Here is a 21,291-nt window from a genome sequence, read left to right as displayed (position 1 = left end):
ATTTGAAATAGCTCAACTGGAATTCCATCACCTCCACTAGCTTTGTTCGTAGTGATGCTTTCTAAGGCCCACTTGACTTCACATTCCAGGATGTCTGGCTCTAGGTCAGTGATCACACCATTGTGATTATCTGGGTCGTTAAGATCTTTTTTGTACAGTTCTGATGTTATGCTGTCCTTATTATATGTTATTGAATAATTTGGGTTTTTCTCTGCCAATTATTTGAAATTGGCTGCTGTAGTTGCTAGAGAGGTAGGGGATTGAGTAGGGAAAAGGGTTGGATAGTGTGTTGGGCTAAGTAGTTTTTCACAGTACTCTGTTCTTATTTCCACTTCTTTCTTTACTGTTCTTCTACCCCATCTGCTTTTGGCAGTCTTGGTGTATATATATATTAGATCTAGGGATTTTACCTCTCTCTCTCTTTTTTTTTTAATGGAAATACAGTTGATTTACAATATTGTGTTTATTTCAGGAGTATAGCATAGTAATTTGTTGTTTGCAGTTGTGTTCCATTATAGGTTATTACAAGATCCTGGGTAGGACTTCCTGTTGTTGTTGTTGTTGTTGTTTAGCCACTAAGTCATGTCTGACTCTTTTGCGACCCTTAGACTGTAGCCCTTCAGGCTTCTCTGTCCGTGGGATTTCCCAGGCAAGAATTCTGGAGTGAATTGCTATTTCCTTCTCCAGGGGATCTTCCCAACCCAGGAACTGAACCCATGTCTCCTACATTGGCAGGCGGATTCTTTACCACTGAGCCATAATTTGCTGTGCTATATAGTAAATCCTTCTTACTCATCTAATTTATGTATAATAATTTGTGTCTGTTAATCCCATACTCCTAATTTTTCCTCCTCTCCCATTTTGGTAAACATAAGTTTGTTTTCTATGTTTGTGGGTCTGTTTTGGTTTTTGTGTGTAGATTCATTTGTATTATTTTTTAGATTCCACAAATAAATGACATCATATAGTATTTGTCTTTCTCTTTCTGACTGACTTCACTAATAGTATTCTCTAGGTCCATCCATGTGTTGCTGTAAATGGAAATATTTCATTCTTTTTTAGGGTTAAATAACATTCCATTGTGTGTGTTTTATACATGTATACATGCCTTATGCATGTACACATATATATATATACACACACACCATATCTTTTCAAGCCAGTTGTCTATTGATGGACACTTGGGTTGCTTCCATGTTGAGTATTATAAATAGTGCTGCTATGAACATTGTGGTGCTTATATCTTTTCCAGTTAGAGTTTTCCTCTTTTCCAGGTATATGCCCAGGAATGGGATTACTGGATCATATGGCAACTGTATTTTTATTTTTTTAAGGAACCTCCATGCTGTTTTCCTTAGTGGCTGCATCAGTTTACAGTCCCAGCAGTGTAAGAGAGTTCCCTTTTCTCCACATACTTTCCAGCACTTACTGTTCATGGACTTCAAAATGATGATTCTGGCCAGTGTGAATTGATGTCTCATTGTACTTTTGATTTGCATTTCTCTAACAATTAGCGATATTGAGCATCTTTTCATGTGCCCGTTGGCCATCTGAATGTCTTTTTTGGAGAAATATCTATTTAGATCTTCTGTCCATTTTTTGGTTGGGTGGGTTGTTTGTTTTAATACTGAGTTGTATCCGTTGTTCATATGTTTTGGATATTAACCCCTTGTTGACTGCAGCATTTGCAAATATTTTCTGTTCTATGGGGTTATTTTCATTGTGTTCATGATTTCCTTTGCTGTGCAAAAAGCTTTCAAGTTTGATCAGGTCCCATTTATTTTTGCTTTTATTTTTTTTTTTTTTTTGGCTTTAGGAGACTGATCTAAGAAAATACTGCTACAACTTGTGTTGAAGAATGTATTGCCTATTTTATCTCCTGCGAGTTTTATAGTGTTACATCTGAAACTGATGGTGGGTGAGGCTGGTCCTGAGGCTAGTGCCAGCCCACTGGTGGCTGGAGCCAGGTTCCGATGCCGCTGCTGGGGATTCCAGGACCAGTGCTTGTATACTGGTGTGTGGGCCTGGGTCCTAGGCCCTCTGGTGGACAGAGACGTGTCGTTGCGAGACTCAGGGCATAAGAGACCTGCTGGTAAGTGGGCTGTGTCCCAGCTGGGTTACTTGCTTGACTTGGCCTGAGGTGTCCCAGTATTGGCGCCCATAGACTGGTGGGCACGGCCAGGTCCTTTTGCTAATAAGTTAAAAGGAAGATTCCAAAATGACACTTACCAGCACCAGTGGCCTTGAAATAGAACAAACTCCTGAAACATCGGCCACAAGTGTGTGTCCCCAGTTTCCGCCTGCCTCTCTGGGAGGCTCTCCAAAATTAGCTGGTGGGTCTGACCCATGCCCCTTTCAAATTATTGCTTCTGTCCTGGGTCCCAGAGTGTGTGAGATTTTGTGTGCACCATTTAAGAGTGGAGTCTTTATTTCTTACAGCCCACTGGTTCACCTGAAAGAGAGCACTGCTGGCCTACAAAGCTGGAAGTTCTGGGGGCTTGTCTTCCTGATGAGGAAGCCCAATGTGGGATTCAGATCCCTTGCCCCTTGGGGAGAATCTCTACAGTTAAAATTATTCTCCTGTTTGTGGGTTGCCCACCTGGGGGTAAGGGTCTTGACTATATTGCATTTCCACCTTTCCTTCCCATCTTGTGGTTCCTTCTTTATATTTTTAGTTGTAGAAGATCTTTTCTGCTGGATTCTGGTTGTTCTTATCAGTAGTTGCTCTGTGAATATTAGTAGTTGTATTTTTGGTGTGCCCATGGGAGATGCGTTCAGGGTCTTCCTACTCCACCATCTTGACCACATCCATTTCATTTCTTTCATGAGTGTTTTGTAGTTGTCAGCATACTGAGCCTGCAGTTTTTTGTTTGATATGTAAATATTTAAATTTTTGGAGCTATTATAAGTGGTATAATTTGTTTTCAGTTACTAATATAAAAATATTTAATTGATTTTGTATGTTTACCTTATACTTGATAAAATTCCTTAATAGTTTTATGGTACAGCCAGATTATTTGTTTTTTAGCCATACTATTTTTAAGAAATCACAAACTAGGAATAGTTTTACAAGTTCATTTTTGCTGTTTTAGATGAAATGTCAAATCTTAACTCTTGAATGAGATGAATTTTTCTTTTCCTCACTTTCCTTAGCAGTATACATGCCTAATTAGCTTTATTAGTAATTAAATATTTGTATGGTCTGGTGATGGAAGCATCAACCTAAAGAGCCTAATTTCATAGATTCTAGTTTTTTTCTTTCTCCTTTTATAATTAAATAACAGTAACATTGACTCGGAGAAGGCAATGGCACCCCACTCCAGTACCCTTGCCTGGAAAATCCCATGGATGGAGGAGCCTGGTAGGCTGCAGTCCATGGGGTCGCTAGGAGTCGGACACGACTGAGTGACTTCACTTTCACTTTTCACTTTCACTTTAGCATTGGAGAAGGAAATGGCAACCCACTCCAGTGTTCTTGCCTGGAGAATCCCAGGGACAGGGGAACCTGGTGGGCTGCCATCTCTGGGGTCGCACAGAGTCGGACATGATTGAAGCAACTTAGCAGCAGCAGCAGCAACATTGACTAGTTTTAAGAAAAATTTTATTTCTAACAGTAAAAATCATGATTTTTAATGGGAGAGTATATAATTTGGATAGTTTTGAGTTTTTCATATGGTATATCTTTTAGCTATAATAACTGTTCTGTTTCTTCTCTTTTTCCTCTCAGGTATTGGGAGAGTTGCTGCTACATCATTAGGAAATTTAGCTAACCATGGTTCTGAAGATTTACCCCTTCCTCCTGGCTGGTCTGTGGACTGGACAATGAGAGGGAGGAAATATTACATAGATCACAACACAAATACAACTCATTGGAGCCATCCTCTTGAGCGAGAAGGACTTCCTCCAGGATGGGAACGAGTTGAGTCATCAGAATTTGGAACCTATTATGTAGATCACACAAATAAAAAGGCTCAATATAGGCATCCTTGTGCTCCAAGGTAGAGTACTGACTATTTTAACCCTTTTGTTTGGAGATTGTCTAATGTTAGATTTTGAACTTACATGTTCATCAAAGAGAAAGGTGTCCTGATGTTTGATTTGAAAACTTTATCTTTCACAGCTTCTGGACTTATGTTTAGTAATGAATGACTTTAATAAAACAGGATCAATATTCTTATGATCAGGTTCTGTTTTAATATGCCAGAATGTTTTTATTAAAGATATCCAGAGATTGAAATAAATAAAATACTTATCTTTTTACATTTAAATTTCTTTTAAAATACAGACCTACCTTTGAATGTGTAGACTCTACTTTTGAATTATAATGATGTCTTGTTGTTTATTCAGTTTACAGATATTTTATGTTCTGTTTCTTAACTGTTGCCAGGTAAGAAAGCAAAAATTGAAACTGTACAGAACATCTCAGATCTGTTTGATAAATATAGCCAGTGATCTTTTGGGTTATTCTGACTGATGCTGGCCTATCAGTAGATTTCACTGATAGCTAGACTTCTAGCCTTTGAATTCTGTAGCCAGTTGTCAGATATGGCTGTTGAGCACTTGAAAATGATTAATCCAAGTGGAGATGGGTTATAGATGTAAAATACACACTGGATTTCAAAGTACATAAACTATTAAGTAATGAAATTGTAAATGTTTGCAGTTAACAACATTGAGCTCTCAAGAACTGAGCCGTAAAATTAAAAATGGGTAGAATATCATCAGCATGTTGATAGCTGTTGCTTAGTATCATCTAGCAGAGCACAGATGTTTGGTTAGAGCATACTTTTGCATTTTTTAGAACCATTATAATTATTTTGAAAATGCATTTTAATATTATCACCCAGAAAACTAAGCTTTATCATTATTGTGTTGTTTTAATCATTTTATATGTTTGGATTTATTAATTCAACTTCAAAAAGCAGGTTTTTTCCAGTGATTCCATTTAGTGGCGCTCATTCAGTGTTCATTGAACAAGTGACTTGTTATCACTTCAGAAGAGCCAGATTCAGCACTCTGCATTCGCCAGGCTCTGGCCCCACTGCCTGCTGTCCCCACCATCTCAGGCAGGCTGCTGCCACTCTCCTAGGCTTCTGTTTTCAGGCCTGTGACATGGGGATGATTTGTCAGTTGTCCCTCCCACCTGATCACAATTCTTAGCCAAGGGCAGGGATGAGTCCCACTTATTTACTGCTGTGTCTCCAGCACCAAACACAGAAATTCACACAGGTAGATGTTTGTTGAATGAATAAATGATAGAAAATGATAGAAATGTGCCCCCTTCCCTGCCAAAAAAAAAAGACAGCAAAATGTGGTTACAGTTTGATGTCACCAAATGCAGACTTTCTGGTCCATAGAAAAATTTGAGTGTATAGTGAGCTTAGTTTTCTGTTTGTCATCATTAATCTTATATTGTAGAATTTAATAGTTTACAAAGCAGTTTTACAGTTTGCCTTTCTCAGCAGCTCTGTAGACTTTAAAAAGGAGAGAGTAAACACCTTTAATCTCAGATAGGTAGTATTAGTAGCTATTTGATTGTCTGTATTATGCAATCCTTATACATAACTCTTTATTATACTAGGCCATTTAATCCTTAGAACAGTCATCTCTGGTATGAATTTATTCCAGTTATACAAATCAGGAGGCTAAAGTTTAGAGAAGAGAAGCAGTATTCCGTCTACATTCACACAACTTGTAAGTGGCCAGTTTGACTTCAAAGCCTCAGTTCTTTCCCAATTCTATTCTTTCCCATCCAACTGTGCTATCAAGGAATATTTCACTTTGCACCTATTTATGAAAGAGTTGAAGATAAAATTCAGTACCATTTGCACACTGATCTTTAAATTGTTGACTACAGTGTAATCCAACACTTACACTTTAGTCCTAGTTTAGTACTGGAATGACCTTTTCTGATATACACATAAACATTTATGTTTGGAGGTAGGCTCTTCCAGTTTTGTCTCCAAGTCTGGAATAGGCCAGTTTGCTCTCTCAGAATTCAGTCTTTCACCTTCAAGTGGTTCCTTGAACCTTCAAGCTTTCCTTAGCATTTTCCCATGAACAGCTCTCATCCCACCTTGCTGTTCTCCCTCCTTCCCCCAACACGTATAGGCTGTTAGAAATAATTGAAAATGTGGCCTTTTTTATTTTAAAGTCTCTGATTTAAAACAGACTTTAATCAGCTCTAACTCCCTTATGCTCTTGTAAGGTTGTAAAAGTGGAAAGGAAGTGGTATAGTTAGGTGGATAGTTCAAGCACAGTACTCATTACTACTTTAACATCTATTCCATACCCCCTTTGCAACCTAAAGGAGAAAGAAAATATCCATTCTTAACTTTGAGAAAAATTATCACCTTTTCCAATATAAATTTATAGCTAATTACTTAGTTATTACTAAAATTTATGATTCTAGTTTTAAGCCTCCTTATAAAGGTTATAACTTAGCTCTGAATTCTTTTATAGCCTCCTTTGACATTGCCCTTGAAAAGAATAAATATCAGCCAGAAAAAACCTCTTAAAAATATGTAAAGATTAGCTTCAGTTCACTTCAGTCGCTCAGTCGTGTCCAACTGTTTGAGACCCCATGAACTGCAGCACGCCAGGCCTCCCTGTCATCACCAACTGCCAGAGTTCACCCAAACTCCTGTCCATCGAGTCAGTGATGCCATCCAGCCATCTCATCCTCTGTTGTCCCCTTCTCCTGCCCTCAATCCTTCCCAGCATCAGAGTCTTTTCCAGTGAGTCAACTCTTCACATGAGGTAGCCAAAGTACTGGGTTTCAGCTTTAGCATCAGTCCTTCCAAAGATCACCCAGGACTGATCTCCTTTAGGATGGACTGGTTGGATCTCCTCTAAGTCCAAGGGACTCTCAAGAGTCTTCTCCAACACCACAGTTCAAAAGCATCAATTCTTCGGCTCTCAGCTTTCTTCACAGTCCAACTTTCACATCCATATATGACCACTGGAAAAACCATAGCCTTGACCAGCCGGACCTTTGTTGGCAAAGTAATGTCTCTGCTTTTGAATATGCTATCTAGGTTGGTCATAACTTCCTTCCAAGGAGTAAGCGTCTTTTAATTTCTCTATATATCACTAATGACCTATAAGTTTCCAAGAGAAGGTGAATTTTACTTTCCCTATAGTATAGTTTTAAAAAAAAAAAAGGTGGTAGAAGTTTGGGCAAGAGGCACTTTGAAAAACAAATAGTATTCTTATACTTCTTGTTTTATTTAGGGCCATTATCCTAATGCACATTGATTCTGTTTCCTTAGTGTACCTCGGTATGATCAACCTCCTCCTGTTACATACCAGCCACAGCAAACCGAAAGAAATCAGTCCCTTCTGGTACCTGCAAATCCTTATCATACTGCAGAAATTCCTGACTGGCTTCAGGTTTATGCTCGAGCCCCTGTGAAGTAAGTGAATTTACAGCACAGATTTTTGTTGTGGGGTGAGTGGAAGTCTGAAGGGAGTCTCTGGGCTGCTTAAACCACACAGCACTGTGTTTTTTCTCAATGATATTGGGGTTTTATTTTAAAAAGGGATATCACAGCTTATAAAGTTTAAAAGTCATTGACTAGAAATAGAAGTTTTACAAACATTTATTGCATCTTCACTTTCTGTTAATGTGTAGACCTAGGCTATTACATAGAGATGCAGTGAAAAGCTTACATTCTCATACGGGTAGGATAACTTGCAAATAAGTGATACAATGCCTTGTGATAAAAGGAAGGACCTGGTTAAGTCCTAGGTACATAGGTGAAACCAAGCAGGACCCAAGGGTGGTGAGGAAATACGTGTGGTGACTTAGGTTCTGGGATGAGATGATATGTGTTCACTGATACCTTAGCTTTGTTACTCTGGGCAGGGTGCTTAACTTAGTTTTGTCCTCTGTTAATTGGAGATAGTAATAGTATCTACTCTTAAGTTTATTAAGTATTCAGTAAAATAATGCATCTAAAATATGTGTTACAGTGTCTTGCACATTAAAAGAACCCTCAGTAAATGATGACTGTTATTTTTGCACTAAAGGTATAGGATAGTGGTTAAGATCAGTCAGGAAGGAAACTGTCTGGAAGGAAAGTGTGATTTCTGTCTCCATTACCTACTAACTGAGTGACCTTGGGCAAGTTACTGAACTTAGTTCTAAGTGTTTTTACTCTACTGAAACATAGAGGATAGTAATTTTATCTACCTTACTTAATGTAGTGAAGCTTAAGTGATTATGCAGAATGGTACAGCAGCTGACTTGAGTAAGCCTTAGTAGTAGTTTATCATTATTATGAGTGAGCAAGGAAAGCTGCCCCCAAAAGGGAAATATATGGGGCTAGTTTTTAAAGATGGCTATGAGTTTGCTAGGCTCATTGAGGATATTTGTAGGATAGTAGGCAATGTTCGGAGAAGGCAATGGCACCCCACTCCAGTACTTTTGCCTGGAAAATCCCATGGATGGAGGAGCCTGGAAGGCTGCAGTCCATGGGGTCGCTAGGAGTCAGATACGACTGAGCAACTTCACTTTATTTTTTCACTTTCATGCATTGGAGAAGGAAATGGCAATCCACTCCAGTGTTCTTGCCTGGAGAATCCCAGGGACGGTGGAGCCTGGTGGGCTGCCGTCTCTGGGGTCGCACAGAGTCAGACACGACTGAAGTGACTTAGCAGCAGCAGCAGCAGGCAATGTTCAGGGCTTCCCAGGTGGTGCAGTGGTAAAGAATCTGCCTCCTGATGCAGGAGATGCAAGATATGTGGGTTCAGCCCCTGGGTCAGAAAGATCCCCTGGAAGAGGGCATGGCAACCCATTCCAGTATTCTTGGTGGGAAAATTCCATGGACAGAGAAGCCTAATGGTTTTGGTCCATGGAGTCCCAAAGACTCAGACGTGACTGAAGTGACTGAGCACACGAGGCACTGTTCAATATAATCATGAATAAATGAAATATTTGCCTCAGAGAGCTCTCTTGGAAGACAGAAGCACTCAGATTTAATCCAGTGTGATAAAGATCAGTGACTGATATATACAAAGTGCTGTGATTTCAGAAAAGGGGATGTTTGAAAGTATTATAAATAGTTAATGATAATGCATTGTTTCCTGAACCATCCTGTGCTAAACTTTCAGATATGTTCTCTCATATAATCTTCCCCAAACCTATTTTATAGCTGAAAATAACTTAGTCTATGCTAAGATCATACATATATTAAGTGGTAGATTTCAAACTTTTATCTCTAATTCCAAAGTTCATACTCTTAACTTTTGTTGTTGTTTTCTTATTTAATAATTATTATAATTTATTAAGTATTAAATTTCTGGTACTTTGCTAGGTATTTTACATATAATAATTGCATGTGTAGAGCTGTTGAAAATTATATAAGGTAACATTTTGTAGCCTTACTCTTTTGCATTTCAAAAACCAAACTCTCAGCATAAAATAGGCCAAAGAAGAGTTTTAGAAAGTTTAGGATAATTAGAATGATTACACAATGAATTTGGAATTCAGTTCAATTCAGTTGCTCAGTCATGTCCGACTCTCTGTGACCCCATGAAACACAGCATGCCAGGCCTCCCTGTCTATCACCAACTCCTGGAGTCCACCCAAACCCATGTCCATCGAGTCAGTGATGCCATCCAACCATCTCATCCTCTGTGGTTCCCTTCTCCTCCTGCCCTCAATCTTTCCCAGCATCGGGGTCTTTTCCAGTGAGTCAGCTCTTTGCATCAGGTGGCCAAAGTATTGGAGTTTCAGCTTCAACATCAGTCCTTCCAATGAACACCCAGACTGATCTCCTTTAGGAAGGACTGGTTGGATCTCCTTGCAGTCCAAGGGACTCTCAAGAGTCTTCTCCAACACCACAGTTCAAAAGCATCAATTCTTCAGCACTCAGCTTTCTGTATAGTCCAGCTCTCACATCCATACATGACCATTGGAAAAACCATAGCCTTGACTAGACGAACCTTTGTTGGCAAAGTAATCTCTGCTTTTGAATATGCTATCTAGGTTGATCATAACTTTCCTTCCAAGGAGTAAGCGTCTTTTAATCTCATGGCTGCAGTCACCAACTGCAGTGATTTTGGAGCCCAGAAAAATAAAGTCAGCCACTGTTTCCACTGTTTCCCCATCTGTTTGCCATGAAGTGATGGGACTGGATGCCATGATCTTCGTTTTCTGAATGTTGAGCTTTAAGCCAACTTTTCCACTCTCCTCTTTCACTTTCATCAATAGGCTCTTTAGTTCTTATTCGCTTTCTGCCATAAGGGTAGTGTCATCTGCATATCTGAGGTTATTGATATTTCTCCCGGCAATCTTGATTCCAGCTTGTGCTTCTTCCAGCCCAGCATTTCTCATGATGTACTCTGCATATTAAATAAGTAGGGTGACAATATACCTCCTTGACGAACTCCTTTTCCTATTTGGAACCAGTCTGTTGTTCCATGTCCAGTTCTAATTGTTGCTTCCTGACCTGCATACAGATTTCTCAGGAGGCAGATCAGGTGGTCTGGTATTCCCATCTCTTTCAGAATTTTCCACAGTTTATTATGATGCACACCATCAAAGGCTTTGACATAGTCAATAAAGCAGAAATAGATGCTTTTCTGGAACTCTCTTGCTTTTTTGATGATCCAGCAGATGTTAGCAATTTGATCTCTGGTTCCTCTGCCTTTTCTAAAACCAGCTTGAACATCAGGAAGTTCACGGTTCACATATTGCTGAAGCCTGGCTTGGAGAATTTTAAGCATTACTTTACTAGCGTGTGAGATGAGTGCAATTGTGCGGTAGTTTGAACATTCTTTGGCATTGCCTTTCTTTGGGATTGGGATGAAAACTGACCTTTTCCAGTCCTGTGGCCACTGCTGAGTTTTCCAAATTTGCTGGCAATTTGAGTGCGGCACTTTCATAGCATCATCTTTCAGGATTTGAAATAGCTCCACTGGAATTCCATCACCTCCACTAGCTTTGTTCGTAGTGATGCTTTCTAAGGCCCACTTGACTTCACATTCCAGGATGTCTGGGTCTAGGTGAGTGATCACACCATCATGATTATCTGGGTTGTGAAGATCTTTTTTGTACAGTTCTTTTGTGATTTTATCTATAAAAGATCTCAACTGACATCCTTTTGAAACTTACTACTATTCTTCTGTGTTTTTGATGGGCTTCTCTGGTAGCTCAGACGGTAAAGCGTCTGCCTACAATGTGGGAGACTCGGGTTTGATCCCTGGGTCAGGAAGATCCCCTGGCGAAGGAAAGGGCAACCCACTCCAGTATTCATGCCTGGAAAATCCCATGGACCGAGGAGCCTGGTGGGCTACAATCCATGGGGTCGCAAAGAGTCGGACACGACTGAGCGACTTCTGTGTGTGTGTGTGTGTTTTGTGTATTTTGCCACCTCTTAATATCTTCTGCTTCTGTTGCTGGTGCTACTGCTGCTAAGTCGCTTCAGTCGTGTCCAACTCTGTGAGACCCCATAGACGGCAGCCCACTAGGCTCCTCTTTCCCTGGGATTCTCCAGGCAAGAATACTGGAGTGGGTTGCCATTTCCTTTAGGTCCCTACTATTTCTGTCCTTTATTGAGCCCATCTTTGCATGAAATGTTCCCTTGGTATCTCTAATTTTCTTGAAGAGATCTCTAGTCTTCCCCATTCTGTTGTTTTCCTCTATTTCTTTGCATTGATCGCTGAGGAAGGCTTTCTTCTCTGTCCTTCCAATTCTTTGGAACTCGGCATTCAAATGGGTATATCTTTCCTTTTCCCCTTTGCTTTTCACTTCCCTTTTCACAGCTATTTGTAAGGCCTCCTCAGACAACCATTTTGCTTTTTTTGCATTTCTTTTTCTTGGGGATGGTCTTAATTCCTGTCTCCTATACAATGTCATGAACCTCCGTCTATAGTTCATCAGGCACTCTATCAGATCTAGTCCCTTAAGTCTAGTTCTCACTTCCACTGTAGAGTCATAAGGGATTTGATTTAGGTCATACTTGAATGGTCTAGTGGTTTTCTCCACTTTCTTCAATTTCAGTCTGAATTTGGCAATAAGGAGTTCATGATCTAAGCCACAGTCAGCTCCTGGTCTTGTTTTTGCCAACTGTATAGAAAAGAATTCTCCATCTTTGGCTGCAAAGAAATAATCAATCTGATTTCGCTGTTGACCATCTGGTGATGTCCATGTGTAGAGTCTTCTCTTGTGTTGTTGGGAGAGGGTGTTTGCTATGACCAGTGCATTCTCTTGGCAGAACTCTATTAGCCTTTGCCCTGCTTCATTTTGTACTCCAAGGCCAAATTCGCCTGTTACTCCAGGAGTTTCTTGACTTCCTACTTTTGCATTCCAGTCCCCTATAATGAAAAGGACATCTTTTTTGGGCGTTACTTCTAGAAGGTCTTGTAGATCTTCATAGAACTGTTCAACTTCAGCTTCTTCAAGTCTTAACTGGTTGGGGTGGTCATTTACTATGATTTATTTATTTTTGGCCAACATAAACATTCCCTTACGTCCATTTCAGTCTTCTCAGTTTGTAAATTCATGGCTGTTGATATGTGGCCTGATGAGGAGGTAAGATGATATTTCAAGGTTTTGGTCTAAAAGGATCAGTTTTTTCCTCTGTAAGTCAAATCTAAGCCTTGTTAAGTGTAATGTTTAAATAGGTTCTAATTATAGATATTATTCTACAAAGTATAAACAGTGTTTGTCACAAGTCTGGTTTTTATTTGATTTGAAATTCTGTAGACATTTATCCATAGAAGTTAAGGTTTGGTGTCTGAGCTCACCTCCAGAAGCCTCTATCTTACAATCCATATAGTGTAGAAATGGGATGAGGAGAGATGGTAGACTCGTCTTCCCCTTTTCCCTCTCTTCTTTCAGTCTTGATAGCACTGACTACTGCTGCATATAGCCTTTGTTCATATGCTGATCCTGTCATATATAACGTGTACATATATTTCTGTTTCCCTAAGTTTGGAAGAATATGTGCCTGTTGACATTTGTTGTTTCTGGGAGTTGATAAGATTGAGCAGGGTTATTCTTTCTATATTGTTATTTCTGCTCTATAGCAATTGTTAGAAATAGCTAAAAAGCTTTCCTATTGAGGGGAAAAAGATAGTACTTAAATGGAATGCTTTGGTTCTTATGGAAAAAAAAAACACAAACTTCCAAAGGTTACAGTCTCTTTCAACTCTGGTTCTTTGAACTAGCTATAAAACTATAGGAAATTAACCACTTAAACTTTTTTCAAATAGATCAGAACTTTCCCAGAATGGGCCAGTGAGAAGAGTTTATTTATAAGTCCTGTTTAAGCAGTAAAGGAGCAAGTATTCCTTTACTGCTTAAAACAAGAGGTCTAGAAACCTTTTCTGAAGAGGATTAGAAGTGGTTAATATTGTCTGTCAACAAAAGATGAGTTGTTATCTATGAATTAGATAATGGAGAATCAATTACTTATCTCATCCCAGAGGTTTTAGCCAAAAAATTAGCTTGTTTCTTCTTCTTCTTTAACAAACAATGGACATCAACTAGCTTTCTAAAGTGCTTTAATTCTATCTCTAGCAGTAACTTACCAAAGTAATGTTTGTATATACTTCTAGAACTGGCTTAGAACAGATAATATTCTAATCATTTATTAGTTTTAGTAAAGTTAGGTTTCTAAGTTTGATCATAGAAGTCTGTAATGTATCACGTAATTGTCAGCAAGCTGAACTATAGGAGAATATTAAAAGATTTAATCTTTAACAGGAAAAATAACATCAGGAACATGTTTACTTTGTTATTCCTCACATGCCCCCACCCCAGTCCCCAATAGTTTGTGGCACAGACTATTTTATTCCTGTGTCTATGATCCTGCAGTGTCACTGTTGACTCACTTCTGGGTATAGGAGGAAAGGGAGTGGGCATACTGTTACATAAGGCAAGCACAGGGAACTGGGGCTATATACCATACCTGGGGCCTGGAATAGCAGTACTTTCTGGGCTCCTGAAGGCAGCATCCACTGGTGTGTGAACAAGGTATTTTGGTAGCATTACAGCAATTGCTATTTGTGTATATAGGCTATTTATAGTACCGTTTGAATAGAATACTGATGTAGGTAAAATATAGCAAAAGAAAAGGATACTGGAGTAGTTTACATCCTATTTTCTGAATGATTTACCTGTACAGAGTATAGTGGCCAAAAGTTAAACTGAAGCAGGTTATTTGGCTCATTAAGAATAGGAATTACATTTTTTTTTTTCTTTAAAAAATTAAATAGCAGGCATAGGCAGAGGGAAGTCACTATACAGAAATAGCAGGGGCAAGGATTTGGAATGGAAATTGACAGATTGCATACTTTTATCATTTATGGTTTTCTTTAGAGTGCTTTTTCCTCTTCCCAGAGTATTTTCACTAAGTACTCTTGATTTTCTTGCTTCTACACAAAATCCTATTCTTGATGCCAAATGCTGAGATTGGGAAGTCAGAAAGTTATCTGAAGCTTTTTTCTTTATAAAAACTTGAGTGTGTATACAGAATGATGTTGTTTAGTTGCAAATTGGGTCTGACTCTTTTACGACTCCATAGACTATAGCCTGCCAGGCTCTTCTGTCCATTGGATTTCCTAGACAAGAGTATTTAAGTGGGTTGCTGTTTCCTTCTCCATGGGATCTTCCCAACCCAGGGATCAAACCCACATTGCCTCCATTGGCAGGTGGGTCCTTTACCACTGAGCCACGAGGGAAGCCCAAACATGTCTTAAAAACAAGTTTGATATTTTCTAATATTACCATATTTATTCTTCTCCTTCCTTTTTCTTTCTGTAAAGTATCCAGATGATGAATGAGCTTTAACATGCTTATAGTTCACCTGGCATAAATTTAAGCATCTTGAATCAGTAGACATTGCTGAAATGCCCCTTAGCTATGGAATTCAGACTTAAGGAGATCAAGGGTTTTTGTTGTTGTTAGGAATTATGAATTTGTTTCAAACAAATAAGTGAAATCTTAAGCTACATGAATGGCAGAGGTTCTAGGAAACACCACCTTACAACTGTTTCTTCATGGAGACTTTGTATTTTTTGTAGTATTTCTCCAATTTGGCAAATAGTTGGCAAATAGTTTCTTAATGAAGACTCAGTATTTTTTGTAGTATGTCTCCCAGTTTGGCCAACAGTTGGAGTTTCCCTCTAAAGAGAATATAACTTATTTTTTATAACTTATTTTTTATAAACTTAGCTTTCTGCTAAGTTTATCTGTTAGTAAATTTGCAGTGCTCATTAATTAAATTAATAAATTTGGGGTCCAAACTATATTTACCTTGTGATTTTGTGCTTCTGGTATTCTGGTACACATACCCAAGTTGTATAGAAATGTATGTCAACATGCCAAGCACAGTACGTGGCTCATAGTGGCTGCTCTATGTTTGTTTGCTGTTTCCCTTTTAAAAAAAAAATTATATGGTCCCCTTGGAATAAGATGATAAATTAGTTACCAAAGAATCATTGGGTAGGAAATGTTATAAATTATTAAGAATAAATTTATTAGAATTTACAGTTAAAGTTCTTTCCTGTCTGTTCTGCAGTATGATTTGAGAAATATATAGGTATATGCCTTGCTGTAGTTCTTTTTCTAGTCTCAGTAGGTATTAATCATTCAGAACTATTATTCTCGTACATCTTGGTCCCTATAGTTTTCTACCTTTCTGATCTTTTAGTCACTGAACAACTATATATATATATACATACACACACACACATATATACACATATACACACACACACACACATACACACGTATATACATACACACCTCTATAGGTTTCATCCATAAAATAAGATAATTGGATTAGAATGCTGTCTTCAGGTCCCTTTCAATGCAAAGTGTAAATTACCATTTAATAGATTGTTGTATACTTCGTCTCAGTATGTGATGTACTTACCTTTGAAAAGGGACCAAAAGCCTTCTGAAATGTATATAAATGTAAACTTACATGAGTCCATCCCCATATCATGCAGTCTTCTACAGTCTTTATTCTCATTCTGAAAAGAGCTGTTCTTTCCTTTCGGCTTGAGTTTTTCTGTTTTTTGTTGTTGTTTGTAATAGCGTATACTCAGCCTCAGGATTATGCAGCCCACTAATGATGGTTCCTTTTCATTTGTTTACCTGCTTAGTTCCTTGTTTGCTATAGTGGACAGTATACCTCAAAAAGCTTTATCAACACTAATGACACAAATGATCTTGCGTATTTTTTTGTACTGTTCTTTGAGGGACAGTGTGGTCTAAAGTATTCTTACCTTCCTGACAGTTAACTTTGGATGAACTTAAAAACAGCATGAAATGTGTTCTTCAAAATTACAGAACCACAGTGATTTGAAATCAGTGTTCACTATTACCTAGTGTTAATATTAGAATAACTGATACATAAGATGAACAAAATAGGTATTTTTAAATTGAAATGAAGTAATATTAGCAGATTTTTCCTCTTCCTAAAAAAGTGTATTTAACTAGCAGATAATAACTTGGTTATTTTTAATTGAAGTTTGTGGTTTATTAATTATAGTAAAATTGATACTTATAAAATAGACCAATTTACTAATATAAATATATATTTATGTATATGGTGTGAACATATGTCTGATTGTGTTTTAAAACAGATATGACCATATTCTGAAGTGGGAACTCTTTCAGCTGGCTGACCTGGACACATACCAGGGAATGCTAAAGTTGCTTTTCATGAAAGAACTGGAACAGATTGTTAAAATGTATGAAGCCTACAGACAGGCTCTTCTCACAGAGTTGGAAAATCGTAAGCAGAGACAGCAGTGGTATGCCCAGCAACATGGCAAGAATTTTTAAGTTAATTTTTTAAAAACAAAATTTAAGTTTTATAAGGGCTTTAAAATATTTTCACAGATTAAAAAACTGCAAATACTTTGGTTAATAAAGGCAGCTTACTTTTTGGAAATTATAAAGTTCTAATTTTACATGTATTTTGTTATTAAAAATATTATTTTATTGAGAAAAAATGAGTTTATCATTTTAAGGGCCAACAATGACACTCTAAATGCTGTATATCTGAAAACTGCTTTGCATATTCTTGATGGAGACAGATGTCATTTAACCAGATATTAAACAGGAAATGATCAGTTGGTAAACTGTCACAATAGTAGTACCTTTCTTTAAAAAACAGAGAAAGAGATAATGTATGCAGTATTTAAAAAGCGTTTACTGCTGTAGTATGGAATATTGTCTGGAATTGGATGGTTTAAGTATTACCATTGTGTAGTTCAAAACAAAACAGGACTTGGAACCTTTATTGTGATACATTTTTATATATAATATATAGGGTTACTCTTCCCTGCCCCCAGCTGTAAAGAACTGTTTTAAAACATGTTGGGAAAATATTTTTTTGGTATGAAAGGGTGAAGGACCTGTAATATTTCAGAGATAAATTTAGGTAAAAGGCTCCAGCCTGTGTGGGAAAGTTGTGTACAGTACTCAAGAGTTGCTAATGTTACTTCCTTCCTTTGGGCCAGGGCTCTTAGGGCATTTAGTAACATGGTTCTGATAAGACTGAGGTCGCTTCCCAACAGCATAGCATGCTGCCATCCTAAATGACTGGGTTGAGCTGCCAAAAATGACAATCAGGGATTCATTAAGAAATCTTAGTCATTAAATTGACTGTATGTATTTTGTAATCTTCTAAGAGTTTGTCACAGAAGTTTAAAAGCTGGCATTTTCCTCCGAACTTATTTGCCTTTTGGTTTAGTAGTTATTAAGACACTGTTGATAACTAGCACAGTACATTTGACTGCAGGCAAATTTATGGCACAGCTAGCCTATAAATCTCTACAATTCTGTGAATTTCAACACTTGTTGAAATAGCTGTTCAGTTATATTTACATGTGTTGTAAATATGTAAATAAATTTTTAGTTTAGGTAATCTTTCAAAATATAAAGTACTGCTAGTTAGATATCGATGAATATGAATTATTGATAAAATGTTGAAAATGTTAAATGTTTGATTTTATATAACAAGCTTATTAAATATATTTTTGTGGAAACTAAATGTGTTGCATTTGAGTCCGTGTTTTATGCATAATGCTTACAAAGGTTCTACTTTTCCATTCAGCAGGCCCATAGGCAAAGGAAGCAGAATGAAAGGGGTATCCAAAAATGAAAATAGGCCAGTGGAACTTTATCAGTGGGAAAAGTTATTTCTCAGACCATGTGATCAAACTTGGCTAAGATGTGAGCTTATATATCTTAGGAACTCTCACATACTTTTCCATCTTTATTCTTTACTTAATATTACCATTTCATTTAACTAAAGCTTAGCTATTTCTAAGAAAGTTATAAATTACTTTGTTTTAGAGCTCCTGGATAAGAGGCATTACTTTTTTTTTTCTTTCATTACTGCACATTTTTACCCTCTAACAAGTATGAAATTCCACTACAGATTTTAGTAATTAGAAATTACTAAATTAGAAATATAGAATCACTGGTTTAAAAGAACTGGAAGGTACCTAAAAGGGATCAGCATACATATGTTAAAATGAAAAGCTAAATCTGTAATGGTGTCAACATTAAAGAAAATGCATTTTGAATTTAAAAAAGAGATAGAAACTTTTCCTCTTCTGTATCAGCACCTCCCAAACATTTCCAAATTCAGTTGTTTTTAATCTTAGGAACCAGAGTAAACTTTAATAATAGTTCACATGTTAAAAGAATAAACCTATGATGAATACATATCTTTGTGTACCAAATGAAAAAATATACAATGCAGTGAAACTCAAATACATATACAAAGTGATTTTTTTGTGCATTTTTGATCGAGGTTTATATTCTATATTAAACAATAATATAAAAGAAGCAATATATAGTTTCTGATAAAGCAACTGAAAAGCTCTCTTAGATGTCTTTTATAATAAAAGCTAATGGTATATGTAAGATGGTATAGGTTGAATCAAGCCTATTGAACTATGTTTTAACAAATGCATATGTGAAATAATTTAAAAATTCTTCTGTAGAAATTAAATGAGCATATCCAAATGTGGAGTAATATTACTACATGGTTTAACTATAACCCAGTAGTAGTATTTAGTAAATTCAAGCAGAACACATGTACCATTATCATAAATAGACAAATTCTTTAAATTATAATAGCATATTTGAAGACAAAATCAAGAAACTATACATGTTAACAAATGATATAACCATGCATACATATATCTGCTTATTAAACACTGAAGTAAAAGAACTAAGCTGTAGTGCAGTCTTCAGAGGTGCTTGTCATTCTACTCTGTTCTGATGGAAGCACTTTGTATGTTTGCATGGAAACGTAAAACAATATTTAATTGACAATTTGGTCATGCACCTGTATTTTTTAAATTTGGGGTTACATTTTCTTCTTTTCTGATTGTTCAGTAGATTCTGACTTTGGTGCAGGAAAAGCTTGATGATACAGATGTCTGTGGGTTGCTGCTGCACTGTAAAGCTTGTATAAAGCCTAGAAATAAAATAATCAAGATTATTTTAAAAAATGATAAAACATTTTATTAAATACACAGATATAAATTTTTTCCTTTTAGTGTAATTTATGGTACTATATAAAATTTAGCATGCTAAATTTGGAATCCTTAGTAAATCTGTCTAACATATATACTAATAACTAGTATCTCAGCAGTCAAAAGTATTTTCAACTCTCCAATGTGTTGATATTACTACTTATGCAGGTTGATCTCTATGGTAAATGTTCTATCCTTGGACTGCATTTTCTTTTATCATTCCCACCTTTTGGAGCAGAGCTTCCTAACCACTATGTCCCAGGGATGTGGAAAACTCATATTGTGAATATTATTAGTTTTAGAGTAATTATGGGAGCTCATAACTTGTGATTGCCAATAGCTAATTTATTATACACAGGTAGAACACCTGCTATTGGACCTTCCTGATAGGTTTTTCAGAAAGGGACCACTTTTTATTCTCCATAATTTCCTGATATGATGGGCTTTCTCAAATATGCTCTTTTCCCTTGCTTCCACTAATCAGTTTATAGCTTACAAAACCTTTATTCAGAAACATTACCTTAGAAAGTCTTTCTTCATTAAAACTACCTCTGTCGTTGTTGTTTGTCTGTGTAACAGTGTTTGCATCATAGAAATGTTTACATACTGCTTTCTGAAGTGTCCATAAATATTTTTGTTTTTTTTAACCCCTCACCTAGTTTCTAAAATTCTTTACCTCCTCTGACTTTCACATAATGAACACTCAGTTAAGACCAATTTATCTGATGTAATTCTAGAGTCTTTAAAAAGTCTGAGTATTTTTAAAGGTTGATAAAAGCTTGATATCCTTGAATAGAATTTCCAGGAAATTCCATTCATTTTTATCTTTTTGAGTCTATATAGCTATTTTCTTAAGTCTGAATTATACCATCATCAATTTACAAATGCATACTGGCACAACCTTAGTTCTATTCTAATTCTAATACCTTCAGTTTAATGATTAATGTTTTCTTAAAAGTTCATATTTTTTCTTAAGATTTGATTTACAAAGTTGAAATTTATTTTTACTGTTTTAGTAAATTCATTTTACTGAATTTACATAAAATAATTCCTTTTTGACTTATAAATATTAAATATATCCTTGGTATCTGATTGGCAGACATAATCTAGTTATATATAAAACAGCAGAAACCAAGGAAAGAATTACGTACTGTCACTGAAGATCAGTTTTGCTTTCTGAAAGTAATGACCTAAATGATTCCACAGAAATAACTTTTCTTATGTGAAAATGATTCCTTCATAGAAACTTAGATTCTTCCTCAGATACAGACTTTCTGCACATGTGCAGTGGGAGAAATGAATATTAATTTACAGGTCAGGTCCAAGGTATGCCAAGAAAGTTAGTTATGCTACGTACTGGCCTGAAACCTGCTTAAAGTGGTACAGATATCTCTTTCAGAAGCCAAAGTTGAAAACCACTTCTAAAGGTTGTAGCTCTGTTTACTCTGCATTACTTAAGTTTCCTCAAGATTTTCATAACTACTTGTTTCACTCTGCAGTAGAGCAAAATGCCCAATGCTAGAGCATAAGATTTTTGAAAATTTCTAAACATTCAGAAGTAAAATATTCCTGATAATCAATTCTTGTGTTTCATATGCAGATAAAATTATATATCATGTTCAGAGTATATTAAATATTTTAAAACCTATCTACATTGAGACATCCTTTAATGACTAGTTGGTTTGTAAAATAAGACAATCATAATGTTTATAAATATACAAATAGTTCTTAATTTAAGAAAAATTTAACTTACCTCATTTGTACTTCCCTGTGGTA

At 36.7% G+C, this 21,291-nt stretch overlaps 2 protein-coding genes across 2 annotated transcripts in view; one reads left to right on the top strand and one right to left on the bottom strand.

Moving 5' to 3' along the window:
• SAV1 (salvador family WW domain containing protein 1) overlaps positions 1 to 18,015 on the top strand; it is a 29,665-nt gene extending 11,650 nt beyond the window's left edge. The window contains exons 3-5 of the mRNA XM_055537595.1: positions 3,728 to 3,998; positions 7,272 to 7,415; positions 16,603 to 18,015. Coding sequence (XP_055393570.1) covers positions 3,728 to 3,998; positions 7,272 to 7,415; positions 16,603 to 16,804 — 617 coding nt within the window. The 3' untranslated portion in view covers positions 16,805 to 18,015. The remainder of the gene's footprint in view (positions 1 to 3,727; positions 3,999 to 7,271; positions 7,416 to 16,602) is intronic.
• Positions 18,016 to 19,300: 1,285 nt separating this feature from the next.
• Positions 19,301 to 21,291, bottom strand: part of ATL1 (atlastin GTPase 1) — an 87,487-nt gene continuing 85,496 nt past the window's right edge. The window contains exon 14 of the mRNA XM_055537594.1: positions 19,301 to 19,457. Within this exon, the coding sequence (XP_055393569.1) occupies positions 19,347 to 19,457 (111 nt within the window). The 3' untranslated portion in view covers positions 19,301 to 19,346. The remainder of the gene's footprint in view (positions 19,458 to 21,291) is intronic.

Source organism: Bubalus kerabau, chromosome 10, assembly GCF_029407905.1.
Source record: "Bubalus kerabau isolate K-KA32 ecotype Philippines breed swamp buffalo chromosome 10, PCC_UOA_SB_1v2, whole genome shotgun sequence".
Classification (NCBI taxonomy): Eukaryota; Metazoa; Chordata; class Mammalia; order Artiodactyla; family Bovidae; genus Bubalus; species Bubalus kerabau.
Note: the sequence above shows the minus strand (reverse complement) of the source record. Positions and strands in the feature narration are given on the sequence as shown.